The sequence below is a fragment of the Talpa occidentalis genome, unplaced genomic scaffold (assembly GCF_014898055.3).
Source record: "Talpa occidentalis isolate TD23 unplaced genomic scaffold, MPIMG_talOcc4v2.1 talOcc4.7, whole genome shotgun sequence".
In the NCBI taxonomy this organism is placed as follows: Eukaryota; Metazoa; Chordata; class Mammalia; order Eulipotyphla; family Talpidae; genus Talpa; species Talpa occidentalis.
The window spans coordinates 95,021,016-95,048,981 of NW_023605083.1; the positions used below are offsets into that span (position 1 = coordinate 95,021,016).

The 27,966-nt window shown below is 38.3% G+C and overlaps 1 protein-coding gene across 1 annotated transcript in view; it reads left to right on the forward strand.

The window, feature by feature from the left end:
- Nucleotides 1–27,966, forward strand: part of DNAH9 (dynein axonemal heavy chain 9) — a 321,611-nt gene that overhangs the window by 221,294 nt on the left and 72,351 nt on the right. Inside the window, exons 49-50 of the mRNA XM_037492667.2 lie at nucleotides 4,417–4,677; nucleotides 16,132–16,557. Coding sequence (XP_037348564.1) covers nucleotides 4,417–4,677; nucleotides 16,132–16,557 — 687 coding nt within the window. The remainder of the gene's footprint in view (nucleotides 1–4,416; nucleotides 4,678–16,131; nucleotides 16,558–27,966) is intronic.

Sequence of the window (27,966 nt, forward strand, 5' to 3'; positions counted from 1 at the left end):
AAATACTAACTGATGATTATAATGATGATTTTTTTTTATAAAAATGATACCTAGAGTTTCTAACTCTTATATAAACCCATCATTTGAAATTGTCTCACTTGTAGAAAAGGTCTAACGTGCATTATCATAATCTTGGCGTGAGGGCAGTGACTTGAGTGACAGCGCATCAGTGTCCTACTATCCAATTATGACTGAAGGTTAAATAAATCTCACAGCTCTGGCTCCAATAGCCTCTAAGTTCATTTGGTAATGACAGTGGTAACGATAACAATAATTAACAACTGTATCATTATTGAAAGTTTATAAACTTGCTTAGGCCCAGTTGGTAAAACATCAAATTTATTTTTCTATAACTGAATACAGATTAGATCTGAATCCATCTTTTTCATCTGAGAGTAGAAACCTCCTAATCTTGCATTTTAGATTAACTTGGTTACTTCAGGTTCAAAACTTCGGTCTTGGGAGGGTATTCAGTTCAGGGTTCTAACTTCTTCTCAGGGTTGTTTCCCTCTTAAGGGTCTTTTCTCTTTCTCAGCTCTGTGGTGGTATTGGGTTTCAAGCAGCAGATGCCAAACAACATGGTGTGTTCCTCAGTTCTCATTGGCTCTTATGACAGTGGCTGGTCCTGCTGAGTCTTTAGGTGGCATCTTCTGTCTTTGCTGTAGCTTCAACTGAAAACTTCACAGTTGGTATAACTGTGTTCTCTCTTTTGGCTTCAGTCTCACTTCATATTTCACTGGTACCCTCAGAACCCACTGTCATCCCAGCTTTTGTACCTAACTCAGGTGTACTCCTAATAAAAAAGGCTATTGAACTGAAGAAATGTTCACAAAAGGCCTGAAGGCTGTTGCCAATTCCCTGCATATGGGATTTACTCCACAAATCTGTCAATCTGGAAACTTTAACATTTAGTTAATCTTGAGGTTTCAAATAGTCTCAGGCTGCCAAACTTACTGAAGCTGACAGTTTAATCAGTTGTGATGTATTTGTCAGTACTCTTGGTTGCCAGTGAAAAAACTAACTAAATTCACTTAGCAAAAACAAATAAAAATGAAATGAAAAATATGGAAAGAGAGACGTGAGGAAGAGGGGAGGGGAGAAGGAAGGAAGGAAAGGAGAGGAGGAGAAGAGAGGAAAGTGAGGGGAAGAAGAGAACAGTGAAGGGGAGGGGAAGAGAAGGGAGGGGAGTTGATGGCAACTGACCATAATCCAACTGATTTTGCCTAGACTATTGTTTAGGCAAAACAACAGGATAAAATTAAAAGAAATTAATTGATTCATAAAATGAAAATTCAGATATAGAGAACTGGACTGGCTACTCAGTCAACGTCCCTGTTCAGACAGGCAATCTCCATAACTCTAACAACCTCCGACTTAAATTAGTTTTGCAACCCCACTATAAAAAGGAATGTCTCTTTCCCAGTATTTTCTACCAACTTCCTGGACGGAAGTTCATTGGCTCTGATTGGCCACTTTGGGCCATTGGTTTACCCATAGTTGAATCCATCTCTATGACTAGGACACTCCAATTGGCCAATTCAGGATCAAATAAGAACCACCAGAGTAAGCTTCACCCAAGTGACAAGGACTTGGAAAGGAAGAGGAGAGCACCAAAGGAAAATCAAACTATGATACCAGAACAGGAATGGAAAGTAGTTATTAGACAGGCAGCATAACAGATGCCTACTGCAGGTGGGAGCCATGTGTAAGAGGAAAGCCAGCTTGACATTGAAATTCATATCAGAAAATGGGGTGACTATATGGACTCCAAGTTAAGGAGGATATCTCTAGCCCTCCAACCCCTAGAGGAGAATTTATTGCCATTGATTTTCCTGGGTTCACTTTTTTTCTGGCACTTTGGTAAAAAGGTCATAGAAAGCTTGGTCTCTTGTTTTAGCATCTTGTGCCTGGTGCTTGAAGAAGAAAGTGTCTCTCACTAACATCTTGTCGTCACCCACTCTAATTGACATTCTTCCCATTACCACACATGATCAATACTCATGGGGCCCACCAGACTGAGGGAAAGGGTGTCTTCAATGTTTATATTAGTCTCCCTCTTAATCTTCCAAGTGTCTACAGAAGAAGAGATCCAAAATATAGCTCAGGTGGTTTGAATAGGGAAAACAAGAGAAAAAATTAAGTAACTTATTTTAATTTCCTGTTCAGTTGTAGAAGAGCCATACAATAAACCTGAGTTATGCCTTCTCTGTAGTTTGACAGGGGGCAGCCTAATTCTGACTGGCAGGGCTCATGTCACTCCATGTCAGGGCTTAAGGGCTATAAAGCTCCCATTCACAGAGCTTGCGATGATTTACCTTGAGATCTTAAACTGTATCTGCAATCAACAAAACAAACAACAATAATAACAAAAAAAAACTTCAATTTTCTCAAATCTCCCAAGCTTTAAAAAGGAACAAAAAGTTACTGGTGTGTTTGCTGACTGCAGTGATTATGTGGTTCAATCATTTTGATTTACAATTGCATCTTTGTACTGGTAGAAATAACTCTCTGCAGCTGAACAACGGGAGATAGAAATGGATTAACCTTCCAACATGGGACTATAAGACGTGTTCCAGGGAGCAGGCCTCCATTTGAGGTTAATGCAAAGTCTCCAGTTTCTATGAATACACAAAATTAAAGAGCATTCTTTTTTTTTTTTTTGCTTTCCTTTTCTTTTCTTTTGATCTGCTATGAAAAGCAAATTATCAGCAGTGTCTAAGCCTCTGCTTTATTTTTCCCCTTATGCATTTTGCATCATAAAGCATTTGAATCTGTTTGACGTGTTCCAGGAGCTCTGAAGTAATCTTTGGTTTTACATGAAATAGACTGCAGAGAAATGAGAGACCAGAGGTCATTCTGGAATGTAAATTGTATGGGCCTTATTGCAAATAAAAATGACTTTTTTACTTTCCAGAAATAAATAGATCTGAGTCTTTTTGCACTGGAAAGGCCAGAATATTAGGCCAGTGATTCTCAAACCTCAGCAGGCATCAAAATCACCCAATGGTCTGTTAAAACACAGATTGCTGGTCTCCACCTCCAGAATTTCTGATTTAATAGATTCAGAGTGAGGCCTGAGATTTTGCATTTCTAGCAAGTACCAGATAATACATATCAGTATCATACATACTAATGAGGAGTCCCACCATACACTACTGGCCCCTATGGAGAATCCCACCATACTCGACTGATCTGTATTTAGATTAAAAAAAAAAAAAAAACCAACTGTTTCTCCATCTCTGGCTAATCAGAGAAATAGATCATAGAAAGTTTCCCAGGTGCTAATATCCCATCACTTTGTTACTGCTTAAGAAATGCCTATGACTTCAGGGGCTGGATGGGAAGCCTTTGAGATTCTTGAGATTCTTGCCATTGATTCCTGAGATTCTTGAGATTCTTGCTGTGCTACTCTACCTGGTCATCTATTTCTTGTAAGAATTGTGGAAATAAATGAAGACTAATCAAATAAGAACAAGCAAAGGCTATTTATTCAGAGTTTTCTAAAGTCAACCACTTTACTTCCATTTGGCAGAGACTCAAACTCAGGCAGAAGTATGGGGACGTTTGACAGTGGAGAAAAGGCAAAATCTCAGATGTGCCCTAATTGAAGATTGTTGGCCTGGGAAAACTGGAGGTGGGCCAACTAGAAGTAGGGCTTCCTATGTGATTGGTTCAGGGTGCATGTTAGACCTTTTGTAGTTGGTCCTAAATAGGAAGTAGGGACAAAAAATTAAGAGAATTGTCAATAGTTAATCAAACCCTTGCCATTTAGAGCCAATTGTCTTATAGGTTGTTGTTTGGATTGTTACCGGAGACAATAGACTGACTTCCTACAAGTCTGAATTACAGAAAACTAGCTTCCTGGACTGGTTATTTTAGATGATGGGTTGGTTTCCTGGGCAGGTTGCTGCAAGTTGTAAGTCAGAGTTTAACTTTTATATGTGATCTGACCATTGTCTATTCACACATTCAGTCTTTCAGGATACACAGTAGGCACTCACTTTTTATATCTTCTTGTATCTTTGACACACTCCACATTGGCTGATTTCAATTAAGCAATAACTAATTTTTATTAAGGGGCTACTATGCACCAAGTGTTATGCACATCACGGTTTATTAGACAGAGATGTCAGTGAGATGCTGTCCAAGTCATTTGGGCATTAAGGATAAAGAACAGTCAGGACATATGTTGCTTAGAATCTTCCACCACATTTGTGGTAGAGAAGAGAGGAAAGGGAAGTCCTGAGTTACTTTCCTGCCTCAGGCCAGGGAACTTGGTCCCAGCTGAAAGCTGGGCTTTGCACTTTTGCACCATGAGTCTACATTCTGCTCTGCTCAGATCCCCAGGTCTATGCCTGAAGTTCACCTATTCCCCATCCCTCTATTCCTGATAAGCTTGTTGCTTCTCTGCTCCAGGTGGATGATCTAAAAGCCAAGCTGGCCACCCAGGAAGTGGAGTTGAAGCAGAAGAATGAAGATGCAGACAAACTAATTCATGTAGTAGGTGTAGAGACTGACAAAGTGAGCAGAGAAAAAGCCATTGCAGATGAAGAGGAGCAGAAGGTGGCCCTCATCATGCTAGAGGTGAAGCAGAAGCAGAAGGACTGTGAGGAAGACCTGGCCAAAGCAGAGCCAGCACTCACAGCAGCCCAAGCAGCTCTCAACACTCTCAATAAGGTAAGAGGGTTGTCTTCTGTGCCTACTTACCCTTTATCCCCCAGTGGGAGGAGCCTTCTTTATCTGACCTAAAGACAAATTGGGGTCCTGATGTTCCAAATAGATACAAGGTCAAAGCTGGGAGGACTTAGTACAGGCTCCTGCTGTCACTGGTTTATTCACTGAGCAAAGAAACTGCTATTTAAACTGACTGTATGTCAAGCTCCATAAGCTACCAATAGAATCCTTGAGATGTGAACTTTAGAACCAATCAGGACAGGAGTGGTCAACTGGTACAGCTTCTTCCCTTTACAATGAGAAAGCCAGGGCTCAGAGAGAAGACCTGTCTTGTGTGGAGTCACAAACCCCAATATTTTTAAAGCCAAAGATTTGACCTCACGTCTTCAGAATCTAAGCCCAGAAATCTTCCAGTTATGTGTCCCTGGTCACTTTACCCATTGTGTGCTATATAATACATGAGATTTTAAGTGCCCATGAAAATCCTTAAGACATGAGATTAAAATAATGTACTGGCTCCAAAATATGAAAAAAAATCTACAAAATCAAAATCAGGCAGCATTCAACTAAATAGCAACAATAAGGCAATATGTGTGTCAACTAAATTCAATCCATTTACATAACTATTTGGTGAAACAAGCATGACTCTTAAGAAGTATTTATAAGACCATTTTATCTGATTTCAAATTAAATCTATGTGTTCAAGGGAGAATATGGTTCAATATTTCTGTCATTTTTCACACTTAACCTCCTTTGCCATTTGATAACCATGATTAAGGGACAAAGGGAGAAAGAGGAAAAGGGGGAAAGATGCTTATGCCATCAGGGGTTGCCATGAGAAAAGGACTAAGAAGCTGACCCTTTCTCTATCAGGGTGCTTGCATAGGCTCTTTGGAAACCCTCCAAAGAGGGATCTCTCCTCTAAAGATTGCTTTCTCCTCCTTTGCCTGAGAGGCTAGCAATCCCTTGCCCCTTCTCATGGCCAACTTGATCAAGGTCTAAGACAACTTATCCAGCTCTACCATTCAAGCAGCTCACCTCTGGAGAGCTGTTCTCCTTTGCCCCAAACATGTTCTGGGAGTGTCAGCTACCCATGCAGTATTACTGTCCCTACCGACACTCTCAGGAAGCTAGCCAAGCTCCAGATGTAGACCTCAGTCTACTGTGCACTAGCGATATAGTCTACTGCATCATTCAAACTACAGGAGAATCACGTAAGCTGCCCAAGTGGTCTCCTTAACTCCCTTCCTTTAGACTTGATATAAAAAGGGCAGATGCCCCACATCTTCCTTTAAAGGCAGAATAGGAGTGAGTCACCCTCAACTCTCACTAAAATTTCTTAACCCACCTTCTGTACTCTTCTATATCTCAGTGTAGATAAAGGGTTTAAGAGTCAAAAAATTAGTATTCTGAAACCTTTCACTAGGTCTGTATAACCATCTCATATCTCACTTTGGAAAGTAGAACCTGTTGGCTTACCGCCTCAGCAAATCTGAGAGTAAACTAGCTACATTATAAAATCCTACTACATGAAATATATATAAATTGTCTTTAATGTGAGATGAGTGTGTTTTAGTATTTCTTGTAATGTAAGAGGGAGTCCCTAGGACCTAAATAAAGGGCTTTACCTTACCCTCTACCCTGCATCAATAGAAAAAATAAGATTTCTCTCTACTAGGAACTCCTGGATATTATCAAATAGATCAGGAATTGGAGGTGTAGTTCAATTATTTCATCACTTCTCAGCTTGATCCTTTTAATACAGCCAGGCCAGACTTCTCTCTGGACCCTCACAGTCACATCATTTCCACCTCTAGATTTTGATTAGACTATACTACCCCTCCCCTATCTCTCATCTCACATTTCTTCTTCTTTTATTATATTCTATCTAAATCCTACCCATGTTTTAAAATCAAATTTACTTTATAGATCATTCTAGATCTCCTTTTGCTGATTTTTAGTGTACAAAACATGGAACCACTTTATTTATGTACGCTCCTGTAATGTTCACTGATCATTTCTCATCAATAAGACTGTCTTTCATAAGACCTTTTGACACAGGGATTCTATTATCTAAAATGAGCTGAGCCCAAATATTGACTGTACTCTTTGGACCTGGGAATTATTGTGCCTTCTCTGAGCCTTTGTTTCCTCATCTGTAAAATTGTGGTGATCACAACATAACCCACATTCAGCCATTACAGTGTTAAATGAGATAATGTATGCAAAGTTGCTAACAGATGACAAATGTTCCATAAATGTTTGCTATTATTGTTTTTCATATCATTTGTAACCAGTGTTATCTCTTCTACTTCCACAAAACTACAAATACAATGAGCACCCATAAACAATTTTATTTAATTTGATGACTGGTTAGTTGATTGATTAAACATATAGAGATGTGACTTATGGAAACAATGGGGTAGGATTGGCAGGGAGTATTTGAGACACAGCAGGAAGATCAGTAGTGAAAATGGTACTAGTGAAAATGGTACTAGAGTTGACGTGTATCTCAGTCACAAAATAACTTCATTTTTAATGAGAGCCTACTATGTGCCAGGCCATATAATGTGTACTTTCCTATAACTATCATTGAGGCCTGGAACAAGTCACTGAAGTCCTTAATCCCTCAGTTTGTTTTCTCTATTACATAGAAAGGAGCAAATAGGCATTAAAGGGTTCTTTGTGTCACATACAAATTCTACCTTCAAAGTATATCCATAATTCAAGGGTTTTATAGCCTCTTTACTGCTACCACTTTGGTCCTAGCCACCATCCTCTCTTCCCAGAGCCTCTCACCAGGTCGCTCTGCTTCTACCCTTCTTCCAATGATGCCTTTGAGAAAAAGGAGTCTGAGTAATTTTTTTAAAACAGCAGTTTGACCCTATCAATTCTCTCTGTTCACAGTATTCTAATGGTTTACCATTGCATTCAGAACAAAATCCAAAATTATCACCATAACTTATAAGGACTTATATAATTTTGTCTGTCCATCTCTTCTTCAATATCCCTCTTCTATGCCACATCAAATGACTGCTCCTCCCGTCATTCTACTCCAGGCCTTTAAGCTAGCGATTGTCTGTGTGGCGTATTCGCCTCCCAGGTATCCCCATGGTTCCCTCCTCCTCTTCTTTAAGAAGAATGTCACCTTATCGGGAAAAATAAAATAAAATTACTTATTAATTTCAGAAAAAAATAGGCTTTACAAAAAAGAAAACACAGTCCAAGGCAAACAATTTTTATAATAATAATAATCATGTATACTGTATGTTGATTATATTGAAATTTTATACACACATAATGGGGTGGGCACTGGGAGGGAAAAGAGGGCAATAAAACTAATGAAATAGTCATCCTTTACAATAGTAAGTCACTTGATAATATCTAAAGTTTTTTTTTAAAAAACAGCGTAAGTATGTTTATCAGCATAGGTAATGATGGCGGAAGTTGTACGTGGCGATTGGAGTTGAAGCCTTGTGACACTATTTGAATTGGTAAACTATACCTTTATGATATCAACAGACATAGACATTTACAATTTTCAATATTGTGAGAGCACAGAAGACGGCATTGCTCACTGCCTGCCCAGGTAGGAACTAGGAAGGAGAAAGTCCGGGGAACAAGGAAAGCAGGAGTGAGTATTTTCCTTGATGGAGAAGGAGATAGAAAAGACCAGCCCACTTTTACAAAGACGTGGATGCCTGAAAGGATGTGGCATGTATGAACTGTGGGTATACAAGTAGGTGCCTCAGAAAGTGACATGGAGATGAATCTCTAAAGGTTGGTGGAGTAATATTGTTAGCAGCCCCATGGAATCACTAAAGAGGGGACTAGTGTTTACCATATGCAGGTTGCAACCCATTAATGGGTCTCATGCAGTATATTTTGTTGGTGGAGAACAGAGCGTCACACTGATCACATGCATGAAGAGATGTACTATTGATTCATGACCCCAAGGGCCCCCGGAGTAGCCTCAAACTCTTTGCATACATTGGACTATGGTACTGAAGGACCACTTTTCTGTTTTCTCATCATTTTCAATGTTAACAATAACTCTAGTTAATACATAAAGAATACCTGTAAATCAGAACTTGGTAGTAAGAGTCTGCACATTTTAAGTCTCTGTTTTGGCATTTTTATTTCATTTTTATAGCTAACCTGAAATTAATCCAGTATAACTTTTCCTGCTTTATTTGAAGAATGGTTTTGCTTGTAATTTCATGGCCATTTTCACCCTACAACATTATTTGAAATTTCCTATTTCCTGTGCATTTTTACACTGACTTTGCTTTTTATTATACAAATACCATATGATGGCATTTTCAGTGTTAAAAATAATTCACATAATGTAGTCTACATAGGGTAAAATATAAAGTCACTCTTATTTCTGATTCAGCCCCAGTTCTCTCCCATGAGAAAATTCCTATAATAGCTTGGAGTGTATCTATTCCAGGAAATTTTCTATGCATTTATATTTACACAAATGCATGTATAAAATATATTTTAAATGCAAATGAATAATACCAACTTATTTTCCCTTGTGAAATAAGATTATTTCATGCCAACACATTCACTGAAACTTCATTTACTTAATACTTCATAATATTCCATGCTAGAGGTGAACTCTATTTTATTTAACTATTTACTTACTATGGAGTGTTTAATTTCTCTTTTTTCCAATACAAATACCCTTGTGCATATATCTTTATTGTGTCTGTGCAACTGTTTGTGTGGACCAAATAAGAAGTATAATTGTTTGGTTGAACAATGTGGCAGGTTGAATAATGCCCCCTCCCCAATGATATTCACATCCTAACCTCTGGAACCTTTGAATGTTCTACATATGACAAAAATGACTTTGCAGGTATGATTAAATCAAGGATCTTAAAATGAGGAGATTATCCTGGATTGCCCAGGTAGGTCCTAAATGCAGTCAAGAAGGGCAGCAGAAGGTGAGAAAAGCTGATGTGATGTGGTGCCATGACCCCACTAAGGAGGTCAACTTCTAGAAGCTGTAAAGACAAGGAAGGATTTTCCCCTTATGTCCTCCAGAAGGAACCAGACTTGCCAACACCTTGATATTAGGATTTCTGACCTCCAAAACTATAAGATAATAAGTTCATATTGTTTTAAGACAGCAAATTCATGGTAAATTTGTTACAGAAGCAATAGGGAAATCATAAAAACAATATGTTCTTTTTAAATAAGTAATGATAAATTTCTGTCCAAAGTTACAGCGCCTTTGCAATTATGAATGCTGCTTTCCCCACAACCTTGCCAATCTTAAAATATTTTCAGTCATTTTAATTTTTCTCAATAATAATAAAACATTTTTCATTTTTAAGAATTTTAAATGATTTCATTCTACTGGAATTGGGCACCTTTTCAAATATTTATATTTATATTTCTTTTGTCCATTGCTTGTTCAGATTCTATGTCCATTTTCTAAAAAAAAAACTAACAATCTTTTCAAATACTAATATGCTTACCAACTGGTAAGTTTTCCATTTATAAGACTATTCATATAAACATATCCAGCCATGTGTCAAAGAAGAAAAGATATATGGTTATTTTGAGAGAAGTCAAATTGTACTTACTATATTTCAACCTCCATTCCTTTTTTTTATTTTTTATTTAAATATTTTATTTTATATAATTCTTACATCTTTTTTCATCTTTGCACAATGTATGCATTTTCATTTTGGTTATATTTCCCATACAATTGCACCCCCCCCCTTATTTTGACTCTAGTTCTTCCTTTTCACATCCCTCCCCACCCCGTAGTGTGTCTCTGGTTTATAGTTACTTGTTGATTTTGATTTTTACTTTGTATTGATTAGTCTTTTTCCTGGTCTCTTATTTAGGTTTTCTAGATTCCTGCTATGAGTGAGACCATCTGGTATTTTTCTTTTTCTTTCTGACATATTTCTCTGAGCATGATCCCTTCTAGCTCCATCCATGTTGCTGCAAACTGCATGTGTTTATCATTTTTGATTGCTGAGTAATATTCCATTGTGTATATGTAACACATCTTTTTGATCCAGTCATCTATTTTTGGGCATTTGAGTTGTTTCCAAAGCTTAGCTATTGTGAATACTGCTGCTATAAATATAGGGGTGCAGGTGCCCTTTGGAATTACTGTTTCTGTGTCATTTGGGTAAATACCTAGGAGTGGAATTGCTAGATCATATGGAAGCTCTATGTTTAGTAGGTCCAGAAATCTCCACACAGCTCTCCATAGTGGTTGGACCAGTTTGCACTCCCGCCAGCAGTGCAGGAGAATTCCTTTTTCTCCACAACCTCGCCAACATTTGTTGTTGCTAGTTTTTTTAATATGTGTTATTCTCACTGGTGTGAGATGGTATCTCATGGTAGTTTTGATTTGCATTTTCCTGATTACAGGTGATGTTGAACATTTTTTCATATGCCTGTTGGCCATTTGCATTTCCTCTTCAGAGAAGTTTCTTTTTAGCTCTTCTGCCCATTTTTTGACTGGGTTATTTTCTTTGTTTTTGTTGAGTCACATCAGCTCTTTGCAGATTTTTGTGATCAGTCCTTCATCGTTAGTGTTGGGTGCAAAAATTTTCTCCCAGTCAGTGGGGTTTCTCTTTGTTTTTGTTATTGTCTCTTTTGCTGTACAGAAGCTCTTTAATTTGATGTAGTCCCAGCTGTTGATCTTTGCCTTCACTATCACTGCTTTGGGAGATGTGTCTGTAAAGATGTCTTTGAGGTGCATGTCATGTAGTGTTTTGCCTATATTTCCTTCTATGTATTTTATGGTTTCAGGTCTTATGTCTAGTTCTTTAATCCATTTTGAGTTGGTTTTTGTGCATGGTGTGAGGTAGTAGTCAAGTTTCATTCTTTTGCATGTAGCAACCAGTTTTCCCAGCACCATTTATTGAACAAACTTTCTTTGCTCCAATGCATATTCTTTGCTCCTTTGTCAAAGATTAGTTGACCATAAATCTGTGGGTTTATTTCTGGGTTTTCTATTCAATTCCATTGGTCTGTGTGTCTGTTCTGGTTCCATTACCACGCAGTTTTCATGATTATGGCTTTGTAGTATAGTTTGAAGTCTGGGAGTGTGATGCCTCCATTCCCTTCTCTCTTTTTCAGAAGAGTTTTGGCTATTTGGGTTTTTTATGGCTCCATATGAATTTCATCAATAATTGTTCTATTTCTTTGAAGAATGTCATTGAAATTTTAATTGGAATAGTATTGAATCTGTAGATTGCTTTTGATAGGATGGCCATTTTGATAATGTTAATTCTTCCAATCTATGAGCAGGGGATGTCTTTCCATTTCTTTGTCTTCTTCTATTTCTTTTAACAGTGTTTTATAGTTCTCTTTGGATAGGTCCTTTACCTCTTTTGTTAGATTTATTCCCAAGTATTTGATTTTTTTTTGTTTTGATAATAAAAGGGATTTTTTTTAATTTCTTCTTCTTCAGATTTATAGTTTGTGTATAGGAAGGCTACTGATTTGTGCATGTTGATTTTGTATCCTGCCACTTTACTAAACTGATTGATTAGTTGAATTAGTTTTTCTGTGGAGTTTTTGGGGTTCTCTATTATATTATCATATCATCTGCAAATAGTGATAGTTTAACTTCTTCTTTTCCTATTTGGATTCCTTGTATGTGTTTCTCTTGTCTTATTGCTCTGGCTAGGCCTTTCAGTTCAGCTTTTCACCATTGAGAATGATGCTGGCTGTTGGCTTGTCATAGATGGCCTTTATGATGTTGAGGTATGTTCCTTGTATCCCATGAATTTCAAGGGCTTTTATCATGAATGGGTTTTGCACTTTATCAAATGCTTTCTCAGCATCTATTGATATTATCATATGGTTTTTATATTTCTTTTTGTTGATGTGTTGGATAATGTTGATTTAATTTCGGATGTTGAACCATCCTTTTCTCCCTGGAATGAATCCTACTTGGTCATGGTAAATTATCTTATGGATACATTGTTGGATTCTGATAGCTAAAATTTTATTGAGGATTTTTTCATCAGTGTTCATTAGAGAGATTGGCCTGTAGTTTTCTTTTTTTGTGTTGTCCTTGTTCAGTTTTGGTATTAGTGTAATGTTGGCTTCATAGAACGTGTTTGGTATTATCCCTTCCTTCTCAATTTTTTGGAAGAGTTTGTGAAGGATAGGCACTAATTCGTCTCTGAATGTTTGGTAGAATTCATTTGTAAATTCATCAGGTCCTGGGCTTTTGTTTTGGGGGAGGTTTTTGATTACCATTTTAATTTTGCTGTGTGTAATTGTCAACCTCCATTCCTTATTAAAACTCTTAGTTAAGTAGAAATAAAAGATTTATTTGAATATTTTGCTAATAGCAACCAATCCCAATCTAAGAGCAAAACCTCCTTTCTAATGATTGAAGATCAGAGTCATTCCCATTAACAGGGAAGAAACACAATAATACCCACTTCCATACTAATACAAAAAAAAAAGTCATAGACTATCTAGCCAAAGTAATAATAAATGAAAATGGTAATTATGTAAATATTTTAAAATGACAGACAAATGTATTATTATTCATAGATGTCATCAAAATACAATAAAACAAATTAAAAGGAAGGGCTAACAGCCCATTACAAAATAATTACAGAACTTAATAGTTTTCCTAATATCATCAGTGGCCAGTTAGGAAATACAGTATTTTCAAAATAAAATCAGAGCATTAGCTACAAATAAGCATAAATAAATTTGTTGAGACTATGTAAATAAAATTACATATCTTTGTTTTGTGTGTGTATATATATATATATATATACACACCAAGTGTGTGTGTGTGAGTGTGTGTGTATGTGTGTGTATGGAAGTTTATATATGGAACATTCAATGTTATAAATATCACTACTCACTCTCTAATCAAATAATTGCAAAGTTAAATGTAAATCTAAAGTCCAATTTCCATTATTGGTTTATTTGTTTTTAATTACATTCAAAGTTTATGTCCTATAATTCATTTATAAAGATTTAATAAACTGTCTAACAAATGGTAGTGGCTAAATAAATTATGGCCCATCTAAATGAGATAAAACTGTGCAAACATGATTTAAAATCATGTTTGCCAAAAATATTAATGATGAAAAAGTTTAAGATAAAATTTTCAATGAAAATCATATTCAAAAAATAGTATAAACAGTGACTGAAAAGTTACTGTTTTGTTGAATATAAAAAATAGTATGTACGTGATGTATATGTATATATGAATGATACAGATATTTTCATAAATGTTCATACATACTAATTTATTATGTTTTTTTCTAGATAGCTAGCTATAACTAATATTTATCTCTGGATAGTAAAATTATGAATGATTCTTGTTTTCACCTTTATCTTTGCTAAATATTTCACAAGAAATATTTACTCTTTTAATAAAAGTACAAAACAGTGTTATTTGTAAAATAGTTAAGAATGGAAAGTGGGCCTCCCCTGGTGGCGCAGGCAGTTGAGCGCAGCGCTGTGAAGCTGTCTGCAGCCTCTGCAGCACCGGTTCCATTCAGGCCAGCCGGCGAGGGTCCCACATGACTCCGCAGAACTCTCCCGTTGCAACCGCTGCTCCCCTCAGCAGTGCATTTCGTCAGTCTGCCTGTTCTGTTCCCCGCTCTGTCTCGGTGAAACCTCTCACCCTTCCGTGGATCTGGCCTATACCCCACCTCTTGTATAAATAAATAAATAAATAAATAAATCTTAAAAAAAAAAAAGGATAAGAAAGACATGAAACTATAAAAGAACTAGAAGTTACCATAAGATCAGATCAATTTTAATATCTGTAGAAGGACTTTCTAAGCAAAAACAAAGAAGATCATTTGGGAAAAAGTTACCAAATTTGACTACATAAAACTAAATTTCTGTAAGTCACATGTCACCACATATAGCAGTGGTCCCCAAGGGCTACCCCTTGGGGGTATCCTAGGTGTGTAGCAGGTCAGGCCATCTAGTTTGTGAAATTACCCTTCATGACTTTGACACAGTGATGAAATCAGCTACACTTTTCTCAAATGTCTCCCCCCATATTATCACTGAACATCACTAACAATTTTTTTTAATTTCAAAAGAAAAAAAATGAATAATTACCAGAGGCAACGTGTTTAAATGTTTAAAAGGCAGTTGCACACCTCCTTAGAGCCAACTCCAAGTCCACCCTCCCCATATACAGAAAATTCTTTGTACTTACTTCAGTTACGTTTTTGGTCACTAAAACCAACAGTCATTATTAGTTTATAGATCTATATATATGAATATAAAAGGCTGGAAAATTTATATTGAAATATTAACAATGACATATCTGGGTTATAGAATTCAATTTCATCATATATTTTTATATTTTCTTGATTCAATACATGCTAAACTTAAACTATTTTCAAATTGTTGGGATTTTGTTTCTGATTGTATTTTCTCACTCTTTCTCCCCATGGAGGCCACTACAGCAGGTAGGCTAGTTCACCTCCCAAACCTATGCAGCCCTTCATTCCTGCCCCTGACAGGATTGTCATGACCAAATGAGAGAACAGTTGTGAAAGCAAATGGAGCATTTCCCAGGTGTTTCCATTAGGCACTAGAATTCTCCTCGCTTATAGATTTCCAGATCCAAAAGCACCCCAGATTAACTTGGCACAAGGATCCAATCTTCAAAATCAAGTTTCCCCCACACTTACAAAATCAGCGCCAAAGCAAGTGCTTTTGAGGAAAGAAACTCTTCATTGATGGTCACAACAAAACTTAAGTCAAATTCGTCTGCATCTATGACCTCATTTCACCTACAGATTAATGGGGCCACCGGCTCCAGATTTTCAGGTGAAAATACTGAGGCCTAGAAAGTTTAAATGATGTGCCAAGATCAAGTCTTTTCATATCTTTCTGGTGCCAGTAAACTTGAAGCAAAGGACAAACCCTCATGTAGACAGAGACAGCCACCGTACAGGATGTAACTACCTTTCTGTCTGAATCTGTTCTTGGCAGAAAATGCCACATTGCTATCAGGACAGTCAAGTGTAGTTAGAATAAGCTCATGAAACAAAGCAGTTTAATTAAAGGAAAAAAATTAGTTGGGTTACAGTGCTATTCTCTTCAATCCAAGATGGAAATTAATTTATAATAACCTTATATTTTATTCATGGCATGCTGCGTATTTCAGAGTATCTTGGCATCCTTATATTTTTTCACTTGAATGTGAAATGATTGTTTCTATTGGACTGAAAGTCAGTTAAAGTGCTAAAAGAACATAGCTGAGTCTCAGCTAACCATTTGGGAAAGTTTGAAGTCACTGGGGAGTAGCTGTGGTTTCATTTTGATGAGTCATGATATTTAAAATTCAGAGGGCTGCTGCAGGTTTCAAAGCAACTCTTTCAGATTGATCACTTCAGAGCCTAACTCCATTAGTGGCCGAGGACAAAGAAAGTCCATTCATTTTCCTCTAATGACCTCCTTGTCTTTCCTCAGACCAACCTGACAGAACTGAAGTCTTTTGGTTCTCCACCTCTGGCTGTCAGCAATGTCAGCGCTGCGGTTATGGCTCTCATGGCCCCAGGGGGCAAGGTACCCAAGGACCGAAGCTGGAAGGCTGCTAAGGTCACCATGGCCAAAGTGGATGGTTTTCTGGACTCCCTAATCAATTTTGACAAAGAGAACATTCACGAGAACTGCCTCAAAGCCATCAGGCCATATCTGCAGGACCCTGAGTTCAATCCGGAGTTCGTGGCCACCAAATCTTATGCAGCCGCGGGCCTCTGCTCTTGGGTCATAAACATTGTAAGATTCTACGAGGTGTTCTGTGATGTGGAACCCAAGCGCCAAGCATTGAGCAAAGCCACTACGGACCTCACTGCTGCCCAGGAGAAACTAGCAGCCATCAAAACTAAGATTGCTGTAAGTGAAGCCACAATCCCCCCACCCCACCCCACCCTGCACAGCAGTCTCTACTGCAAACAACACCCTCTGTTATCTGGTACCTAGAGACTGGACTTTTTTTTTTTACTTTTTTTTTTTTTACTGCATATTTGTTTATATTATTTGAAGATTTTACCCTACATATGTATTACTTTTAAACATTCTTTTTTTCAATTTTATTTTTATATTCCCCATACAACTGCAACCCCCTTATTTTGATACCAAGCCCTCCTTTCCCCGCCCTCCAACCCCCATAGTGTGTCTCTGGTCCATAGTTATTTGTTGATTTTGATTTTTTCTTTCTTATAGTTATTCTTTTTCCTCGTCCCTTATTTAGGTTTTCTAGATTCCTGCTATAAATGAGACCATCCAGTATTTTTCTTTTTCTTTCTGGCTTATTTCGCTGAGCATGATCCCTTCCAGTGCCATCCATGTTGCTGCAAATTGCATGTGTTTATCTTTTTTGAATGCTGAGTAATATCCATGGTGTATATGTACCACATCTTCTTGATCCAGTCATCTATTTTTGGACATTTGGGTTGTTTCCAAAGCTTAGCTATTGTAAACAGTGCTGCTATAAACATAGGGGTGCAGGTGTTCTTTGGAATTGATGTTTCTGTGTCCTTTGGGTAAATACCTAGGAGTGGAATTGCTGGATCATATGGGAGCTCTGTCTTTAGTAGGTTGAGGAATCTCCACACAGCTCTCCATGGTGGTTGGACCAGTTTGCACTCCCACCAGCAGTGCAGGAGAGTCCCTTTTTCTCTACATCCTCACCAACATTTGTTGTTGCTAGTTTTTTTAATATGTGCCATTCTCACTGGTGTGAGATGGTATCTCATGGTAGTTTTGATTTGCATTTCCCTGATTGCAAGTGATGTTGAACATTTTTTCATATGCCTGTTGGCCATTTGCATTTCCTCTTCAGAGAAGTTTCTTTTTAACTCTTCTGCCCATTTTTTGACTGGATTATTTTCTTTGTTTTTGTTGAGTCACATCAGCTCTTTGCAGATTTTTGTGATCAGTCCTTTATCATTAGTGTTGGGTGCAAAAATTTTCTCCCAGTTGGTGGAGTTTCTCTTTGTTTTTGTTATTGTCTCTTTTGCTGTGCAGAAGCTCTTTAATTTGATGTAGTCCCAGCTGTTTATCTTTGCCTTCACTATCACTGCTTTGGGAGATGTGTCTGTAAAGATGTCTTTGAGGTGCATGTCATGTAGTGTTTTGCCTATATTTCCTTCTATGTATTTTATGGTTTCAGGTCTTATGTCTAGTTCTTTAATCCATTTTGAGTTGGTTTTTGTGCATGGTGTGAGGTAGTAGTCAAGTTTCATTCTTTTGCATGTAGCAACCCAGTTTTCCCAGCACCATTTATTGAACAAACTTTCTTTGCTCCAATGCATATTCTTTGCTCCTTTGTCAAAGATTAGTTGACCATAAATCTGTGGGTTTATTTCTGGGTTTTCTATTCGATTCCATTGGTCTGTGTGTCTGTTCTGGTTCCAATACCATGCAGTTTTCATGATTATGGCTTTGTAGTATAGTTTGAAGTCTGGGAGTGTGATGCCTCCATTCCCTTCTTTCTTTTTCAAAAGAGCTTTGGCTATTTGGGGTTTTTTAGGCTCCATATGAATTTCATCAATAATTGTTCTATTTCTTTGAAGAATGTCATTGAAATTTTAATTGGAATAGTATTGAATCTGTAGATTGCTTTTGATAGGATGGCCATTTTGATAATGTTAATTCTTCCAATCCATGAGCAGGGTATGTTTTCCCATTTCTTTGTGTCTTCTTCTATTTCTTTTAACAGTGTTTTATAGTTCTCTTTGGATAGGTCCTTTACCTCTTTTGTTAGATTTATTCCCAAGTATTTGATTTTTTTTGTTTTGATAATAAAAGGGATTTTTTTTTAATTTCTTCTTCTTCATATTTATAGTTCGTGTATAGGAAGGCTACTGATTTGTGCATGTTGATTTTGTATCCTGCCACTTTACTAAACTGATTGATTAGTTGAATAAGTTTTTCTGTGGAGTTTTTGGGGTTCTCTATGTATATTATCATATCATCTGCAAATAGTGATAGTTTGACTTCTTCCTTGCCTATTTGCAATCCTTGTATGTCTTTCTCTTGTCTTATTGCTCTGGCTAGGCCTTCCAGTATTATGCTGAAAATCAGTGGCGAGAGTGGATATCCTTGTCTTTTTCCAGATCTTAATGGGAATGCTTTCAGCTTTTCACCATTGAGAATGATACTGGCTGTTGGCTTGTCATAGATGGCCTTTATGATGTTGAGGTATGTTTCTTGTATCCTGAGAATTTCAAGGGCCTTTATCATAAATGGGTGGTCGTGGTGAATTATCTTATGGATGCATTGTTGGATTCTGTTGGCAAGGATTTTGTTGAGGATTTTTGCATCAGTATTCATTAGGGAGATTGGCCTGTAATTTTCTTTTTTTGTGCCATCTTTGTTGGGTTTTGGTATTAGTGTAATGTTGGCTTCATAGAACGCATTTGGTAGTATTCTTTCTGTTTTTCAATTTTTTGAAAAAGTTTGTGTAGTATAGGCACTAATTCACTGCTGAACATTTGGTAGAATTCATTTTTGAAGCCGTCTGGGCCTGGGATTTTGTTTTGGGGGAGTGCTTCAATTACTGCTTCAATTTCACTGCTTGTAATTGGTCTGTTTAGCTGTTCTATTTCTTCTTTGTCCACCTCTGGATGATTATATCATTCTAGGAATTTGTCCATCTCTTCTAGGTTGTTAAATTTGTTTGCGTATAAGTTTTCACAGTAATCTCTTATTATTCTTTTGATTTCTACTGAGTCTGTTGTGATTTCTCCACTTTCATTTATAATCCAATTTATACATGCTTTCTCCCATTTTTTCTTTGTGAGCCTTGCTAGAGGTTTGTCTATTTTGTTTATTTTTTCATAGAACCAACTTTTGGTTTCATTGATCTTTTGGATTGTTTTTTTAATTTCTAATTCATTTATTTCTGCTTTGATTTTTATCATTTCCTTTCTTCTACTGGCTTTAGGGTTTTTTTGTTGTTCTTTTTCTTATTCTTTGAGATGTGAGATTAGGTTGTTTCTTTGAGTTCTTTCTTATTTGTTGATGTGAGCCTGTATTGCTCTGTATTTTCCTCTTATTACTGCTTTTGCTGCATCCCATACATTCTGGAAAGTGGTGTCCTCCTTGTCATTCAACTCAAAGTATTTTCTAATTTCTTCTTTTATCTCCTCATTAGTCCAGTGGTCTTCCAGTAGTGTGGATTTCAATCTCCATGAAGTGGGAAGGTTCCTTGTTTTCTTTTCATGATTTATTTCTAGCTTGATACCTTTATGATCAGAGAAGATAGTTGGAATGATTTTGATTTTCATGTATCTGTTCATGTTTGTAGAGACTGGATTTTTTTTAAAGAGAAGCCAAAAAACCAAATTATTAGGCAAATTCTCCTGATTTTTCAATACAGGCAACTTTTAAAATTTTTCTCCTAGACACCTTATAGTCCAAACAAGACAAATCCACTGGATCATTGGTTTTCTCTTTGCTTTTGAAGGCTCGGCCTCCACAGGATATGTAGAACAGGCCTTCCCAAGATGTATCTCTTTGGCAAGTGAAGTATTGCAAGCTGAGATTAATCAAGGCCCCACAGGCACACAGGAAAATTTTGCCACTCTTAATTACCTAAAAGAATAAAAATTAGGGGTATTATCCAGCATTAGGTTTTTTTAATTATTTTTTTTTAATAAATTTTATTGTTATATTCCCCATACAATGGCAGCCCCCCCATTCTGACCCCAATCCCTCCCCTCCCACCCCCGCCCCCCTAAAAGTGTCTCTGGTTCATAGTTTTTTGTTGATTTTGATTTTCACTTTCTTATAGTTATTCATTTTCCTGGTCCTTTATTTAAGTTTTCTAGATTCCTGCTATGAGTGAGACCATCCGGTATTTTTCTTTTTCTTTTTGGCTTATTTCGCTGAGCATGATCCCTTCCAGCGCCATCCATGTTGCTGCAAATTGCATGTGTTTATCTTTTTTGAATGCTGAGTAATATTCCATGGTATATATGTACCACATCTTCTTGATCCAGTCATCTATTTTTGGGCATTTGGGTTGTTTCCAAAGCTTAGCTATTGTAAACAGTGCTGCTATAAACATAGGGGTTCAGGTGTTCTTTGGAATTGATGTTTCTGTGTCCTTTGGGTAAATACCTAGGAGTGGAATTGCTGGATCATATGGAAGCTCTATGTTTAGTAGGTCCAGAAATCTCCATACAGTTTTCCACAGTGGTTGGACCAGTTTGCACTCCCACCAACAGTGCAGAAGAGTTCCTTTTTCTCCACACCCTCGCCAACATTTGTTGTTGCTAGTTTTTTTAATATGTGCCATTCTCACTGGTGTAAGATGGTATCTCATGGTAGTTTTGATTTGCATTTCCCTGATGACAAGTGATGTTGAACATTTTTTCATATGCCTGTTGGCCATTTGCATTTCCTCTTCAGAGAAGTTTCTTTTAAGCTCTTCTGCCCATTTTTTGACTGGATTATTTTCTTTGTTGTTGTTGAGTCTCATCAGCTCTTTGCAGATTTTTGTGATCAGTCCTTTATCATTAGTGTTGGGTGCAAAAATGTTCTCCCAGTTGGTGGGGTTTCTCTTTGTTTTTGTTATTGTCTCTTTTGCTGTGCAAAAGCTCTTTAATTTGATGTAGACCCAGCTGTTTATCTTTGCCTTCACTATCACTGCTTTGGGTGATGTGTCTGTAAAGATGTCTTTGATGTGCAAATCACGTAGTGTTTCGCCTATATTTCCTTCTATATATTTTATGGTTTCAGGTCTTATGTCTAGTTCTTTAATCCATTTTGAGTTGATTTTTGTGTATGGTGTGAGGTGGTGGTCAAGCTTCATTCTTTTGCATGTAGCGACCCAGTTTTCCCAGCACCATTTATTGAACAAACTTTCTTTGCTCCAATGCATATTCTTTGCTCCTTTGTCAAAGATTAGTTGACCATAAATCTGTGGGTTTATTTCTGGATTTTCTATTCGATTCCATTGGTCTGTATGTCTGTTCTTGTTCCAATACCATGCAGTTTTGATGATTATGGCTTTGTAGTAGAGTTTGAAGTCTGGGAGTCTGATGCCTCCATTCCCTTCTTTTTTTTTCAGTAGAGCTTTGGCTATTCGGGGTTTTTGGTGATTCCATATGAATTTCATCAATAATTGTTCTATTTCTTTGAAGAATGACATTGAAATTTTGATTGGAATAGCATTGAATCTGTATATTGCTTTTGGTAGGATGGCCATTTTAATAATGTTTATTCTTCCAATCCATGAGCAGGGGATGTCTCTCCATTTCTTTGTGTCTTCTTCTATTTCTTTTAACAGTGTTTTATAGTTTTCTTTGTATAGGTCCTTTACCTCTTTTGTTAGATTTATTCCCAAATATTTGATTTTTTTTGTTTCAATAACAAAAGGGATGGTCTTTTTGATTTCTTCTTCTTCAGATTTATTCTTTGTGTATAGGAAGGCTACTGACTTTTGCGTGTTGATTTTGTATCCTGCCACTTTACTGAACTGATTGATGAGTTGAATTAGCTTTTCTGTGGAGTTTTTGGGGTTCTCTATGTATAATATCATATCGTCTGCAAATAGTGATAGTTTGACTTCTTCTTTTCCTATTTGGATTCCTTGTATGTCTTTCTCTTGTCTTATTGCCCTGGCTAGGACTTCCAGTATTATATTGAAAAGCAATGGTGAGAGTGGACATCCTTGTCTTGTTCCAGATCTTAATGGAATTGCTTTCAGCTTTTCACCATTGAGAATGATACTGGCTGTTGGCTTGTCATAGATGGCCTTTATGATGTTGAGGTATGTTCCTTGTATCCCCAGAATTTCAAGGGCTTTTATCATGAATGGGTGTTGCACTTTGTCGAAAGCTTTCTCAGCATCTATTGATATTATCATATGGTTTTTATATTTCTTTTTGTTGATGTGTTGGATAACGTTGATTGATTTTCGGATGTTAAACCATCCTTGTGCCCCTGGAATGAATCCAACTTGGTCGTGGTGAATTATCTTATGGATACATTGTTGGATTCTGATAGCTAAAATTTTATTGAGGATTTTTGCATCAGTGTTCATTAGGGAGATTGGCCTGTAGTTTTCCTTTTTTGTGTTGTCCTTGTTCGGTTTTGGTATTAGTGTAATGTTGGCTTCATAAAACGTGTTTGGTATTGTCCCTTCCTTCTCAATTTTTTGGAAGAGTTTGTGAAGGATAGGCACTAATTCGTCTCTGAATGTTTGGTAGAATTCATTTGTAAATCCATCAGGTCCTGGGCTTTTGTTTTTGGGGAGGTTTTTAATTACCATTTCAATTTCGCTAATTGTAATTGGTCTGTTTAGGTGTTCTATTTCTTCTTTATCTAGCTTTGGGTGATTGTAGAGTTGTAGGAATTTGTCCATCTCCTCTAGATTGTTAAACTTGTTTCCATATAACTGTTCATAGTAGTTACTGATTATTCTTTTCTTTTCTGCTGTGTCCGTTGTGATTTCTCCTCTTTCATTGATGATCCTATTTATTTGTGCTTTCTCCCTTTTTTCCTTTGTGAGCCTGGCTAGGGGTTTGTCTATTTTATTGATTTTTTCAAAGAACCAGCTCTTGGTTTCATTGATCTTTTGGATTGTTTTTTTAGTTTCAATTTCATTTATTTCTGCTTTGGTTTTTATTATTTCTTTTCTTTTACTGGTTTTGGGGTTTTTTTGTTGTTCTTTTTCTAGATCTTTGAGCTTCGAGATGAGGTTGTTTCTTTGCGTTCTTTCTTGTTTCTTGATGTGAGCTTCTATTGCTATATATTTTCCTCTTATTACTGCTTTTGCTGCATCCCATACATTTAGGATATTGGTGTCCTCCTTGTCGTTCAATTCAAAAAATTTTTTAATTTCTTCTTTGATCTCCTCATTAGTCCAATGGTCTTCCAGTAGTGTGGTTTTTAATCTCCATGAGGTAGGAAAGTTCCTTGCCTTCTTTTTATGGTTTATTTCTAGTTTGATGCCTTCATGGTCAGAAAAGATGGTTGATATGATTTCAATCTTGGTGTATCTGTTGATGTTTGTCTTGTGCCCCAGTATGTGATCGATCCTGGAGAATGATCCATGTGCGCTTGAGAAAAATGTGTACTCCGTTTTTTTGGGGTTTAGTGTTCTATAGATGTCTGTTAAGCCTAATTGCTCTAGGTCCTTATTTAGAGCTTTGGTTTCTTTACTTATTTTTTGTCTTGTTGATCTATCCATTGTTGATAGTGGTGTGTTGAAGTCTCCCACTACGTATGTGTTTTCTCTGATGTCTGTTTTCAGACAGGACAACAGTTGTCTGATATATTTTGGTGCTCCTTCGTTTGGTGAGTATATGTTAATGAGTGTTATTTCTTCTTGAAGTATTGTCCCCTTGATCATAATGTAGTGACCATTGGGGTCTCTTTTTATCTTTTTGAGTTTGAAATCTGTTTTATCTGATATAAGTATAGCTGTTCCTGCTTTCTTTTTTGGTCCATTTGCTTGTAGGATTGTTTTCCATCCTTTAACTTTGAGCCTATTTTTATCTTTTGTAGCTAAATGTGTTTCCTGGAGACAGCAAAAGGTTGGGTTTTGTTTCTTAATCCAGGCTGCCACTCTGTGTCTTTTTATTGAAGAGTTTAGTCCATTTACATTTAGAGTTAATATTGATATGTTAACATCTGTATTTGCCATTGTGTTTGTCTTTCCTTTGATTTTATTTATTTATTCTTTTAATAACTTTTTTTTTTTTTTGGCCTTCTTTCATTGTTATTCGTCCCTCTGAGGTTCTGGCTTTAGGACTCCTTGTAGTATTTTTTGGAGTGGGGGTTTAGTTGCAATGAAATTCCGGAGTTTCTGTTTGTCTGGGAAGGTCCATATTCTTTCTTCAAAGAGGAAGGAGAGCTTTGCGGGATAGAGTATTCTTGGTTGGCATCTGTTTTCTTGGAGTCTGTTGACTATGTCCCTCCACTCTCTCCTTGCCCGTAGTGTTTCTTCGGAGAAGTCTGATGTCAGCCTGATTGGTTTTCCTTTGAATGTTATCTGTTTCTTCCCTCTTGCCAGCTTCATTATTTTTTCCTTGTCCTGGATTCTTGGGAGCTTTACTATTATGTGTCTTGCTGTATTTTTCCTTTCGTCGTGGAAGTTTGGTGTTCTTCTTGCTTCTTGTATATCAATTTTCAGCTCCTTCTTCACATTTGGGAAGTTCTCTTCAATTATCTCTTTGAATATTTTCTCTGTTCCTACATCTCTCTCCTCTCCTTCTGGTATTCCTATAACTCTTATATTTCCTTTCCTCATGGAGTCAGATAGTTCCCGAAGTCTTTCTTCGTTCTTTTTCCTTCGTACTTCTCTTTCCTTTTCTGTTTTGGTTCTTTTTATTTCTGTGTCTTCAAGATTACTTATTCGTTCTTCCATTTCATCTATTCTGCTTTCATTGCTTTTCCCAGAATTCTTTAGTTCTTCCATTAATTCTTTGATCTCCTGCATTTCTTTTACTTCCCTCTTTAGGGACTCAATTTCTTTCTTCTGACCATTGTTTTCCCTCTCTAGGGACTCAATTGCATTCTTCTGATCGTTGATTATTTTTCCCTTATCATTGTTTTCCTTTATGACTTCTGTCAGTTTTTTAATCACGGCAATTTTAAATTCTCTTTCTGGAAGGCTCAGAAATTCTTCCAAGTTATTGTCTTTGCAATCTGGGGGCTGGCTTTCTTTTTGTGGTGTGCTTTTTCTCTGGAGAGTTGCTAGGTTGCGTGTGGTTCTTCTCCTCCCTACTGTCTGTTTTCTAATTTGCCGTATGCGTTGGGACACTGTGTTGTTGGGACTGGCCGGCATCTTGGGTGGGCTTCTCTGTTCCCCTCTGGTTCTTCCAGGAGTCATCTGTCAGTTTCAAGCAGCCTTTAATGGAGAAAGGTCCCTGTTCTAAAATGCCGATGTGGGGACACACTCCCCTGTGCGCCTGGTCTGCCCCGGCGGTGGGTTCCTGCTCCCCTCTGGGCTTGGACTGCAGGCCAGAGGGGGTCTGGCGTGGGCGAACTTCCCCCGCTCACCTCTGGCTCCTGAGGAAGCCTTCTGCAGGTAGTCTTTACTGAAGAAATGTCCCTGTTCTAAAATGGTGATGTGGGACACACTCCCTGCGCGTCTGGTCTCAGGCACACTCTTCTGCGCGCCTGGTCTGCCCCGGCTGTGGGTGCTCGCTCTCCCTGTGGGCTCAGACTACTTGTTCGGAAGGAGCCAGGTGTGGGCTAACTCCCCAGCTGGCCACTAGCTCCTTCAGTAGCCTGTGCTGGGGTCAAGTCGCTAGGTGGCGCCAGAGATCTCTCCTAGAGCCCTTGGGGAGCTGATTTTCCACCCCGTGGGACAGGGAGCAGAGCGGGGATGGTAGGGTACACCTCAACGGCTTTGGGGTGCTGTGTCTGCCTTGTGCCCCACCGTCGTGGGGAACCCACGCCCCTAATTTCGTGCCCCGGGTCTCAGTTCCAAAGCCCTCAGTTCCAGGACGCGGGCTGTAGCCCAGATCAGTGGCGCGGGAATGGCGCCTTTTGAATCCCGCTCCCCTGCCTGGGCGCCTTGTTCCTGCTCACTCAGGGAGGGCCTCCGCCGTCTCCCAGCAAGCCTAGGTCACAGGCGCGGGGACCTGGGCAGCTGCGATCCGGTCTGGATCCGCGCCACTTTCCGCGCAAGCTTACCGGGCGGCCGGCCGGGGCTGTGTGCTGGTGCTGGTCTCCTCCTGGGGGGCGGGGTTCTCTTTAATGGCGCCTGGAGCTCACCTCCGCGGCGGATCCTGCAGGGTTCGCCTCAGCTCCCGTTCACGGGGTGTGGTGGCTGCAATAGTTCCTTTCCACTCCCAGTCCCGCTTGCTGTGTCCGTTTTTCTTGTTGGCCGTTTTGGTTTGTTGTTTCCTCCTCTCTGCCGGTCGGAGAGTGCCGCCTCTGTGGGCGGGGGAGGGGAGCAGGGTTCTGCGCTTCCCTCCCTTCTAGTCCTCTTTTATGGCCACTTTCTTCTTCGGGCAGTTTGCTGGAGTCGTCCGTTTATCTTCCGTGTCCCAGTTCTCACTGGGACCTGCCGCTTTTCCTCCCTATTAACTTTTTTTAATGGGAGATCTTACTCGCAGCGTCTCCTCGCCGCCATGTTGCTCCGCCCCTAATCCTATTTTTTATATCATTGTTCATTTTCAAACAATGTTTGCTTCCCCCACCCAGGTGTAGTCCCTATAGAATTTCCTTCACCAGTGCACCTGTGCACCATCACCACAGTCCCCTGTGCTCCTCCCCCCCTCAATATTTTATGTATACAAGGACTGGGGTGTGGCCAGAGGTGCAGGGGGTGAGAAGATTCACCAGAGACAAAGTAGGAAGCAGAACAGGCAGATTTACTGAAATACGCTACTGAGGGGAGCAGCAGGCAAGACAGGCAAGGTCTGCTATGCCATGTGTGGGTTAGCTGCCTGGCCTGGGATTGAACTCAGGCCAGGGCTGTGATAGTGTTGAGATAACCCCTGCACCACCAGGGAGGCTCTAATTTGATTTCTTGACCACTTGATAAGAACCCAGGGGATGGAGAAACATTATCTCTTTACCCCTACACTTACACACTCTTCCTCTGAGGAAAGAAAAGATGAAGGATAGAGTTATATAATACACAAAGGCTGAAGGGGGTGGTCCCTTGACCATAAATATAAAACTGTGAAGGTCATTAACTTTTATTAACTTCCTGTTGATATTTTGATTATATCTCCCTTATCCAGGATGGAGCAGAAGGGGGATGATCTCAGGTTCATACCTATTTGAAAGACATTTCCCTTTGAACTTCATACCTATTTGAAAGACATTTCCCTTTGAACTTCACCTTTGCCTTTAATATGGATGCTACCAAAGTGAGACAGAGAAATATGAGCTCTGTCAGTTAGCATAGAGCTAAAAAGTCATCAGCAGACCTCACTTCCAATCCAAGCTATAATATTTACCAATATATGACCTTTGAGAGTTCTTTAAAATGCCTAAACTTCATTTTCCTGACATAAAATGGACACGATAATGAACTCACTTCATGAGATTGCTCTAAGGATAAAAGGAGAGAATGCAGGTAAAACACCACTACTGTGGTTCCATTGACCATGACTGCTCTGCCTCCACTGTCTTCTGCTTTCCTCCTCCTTGTTCAACGTGTGCTGTCACAAGCTCTGGTAATCAGCCACTGCATTAGGCAAGTTCAGTCTAAGACAGTCCCTGCATGTGCATTCCAAGTGGAATTTTGTTGCAAATTTGGCATGATAAAAAAAGATGAAATTGTGAAAAGTGAGACTGTGGATATGCTACATGTTTCTTGTTTCATAG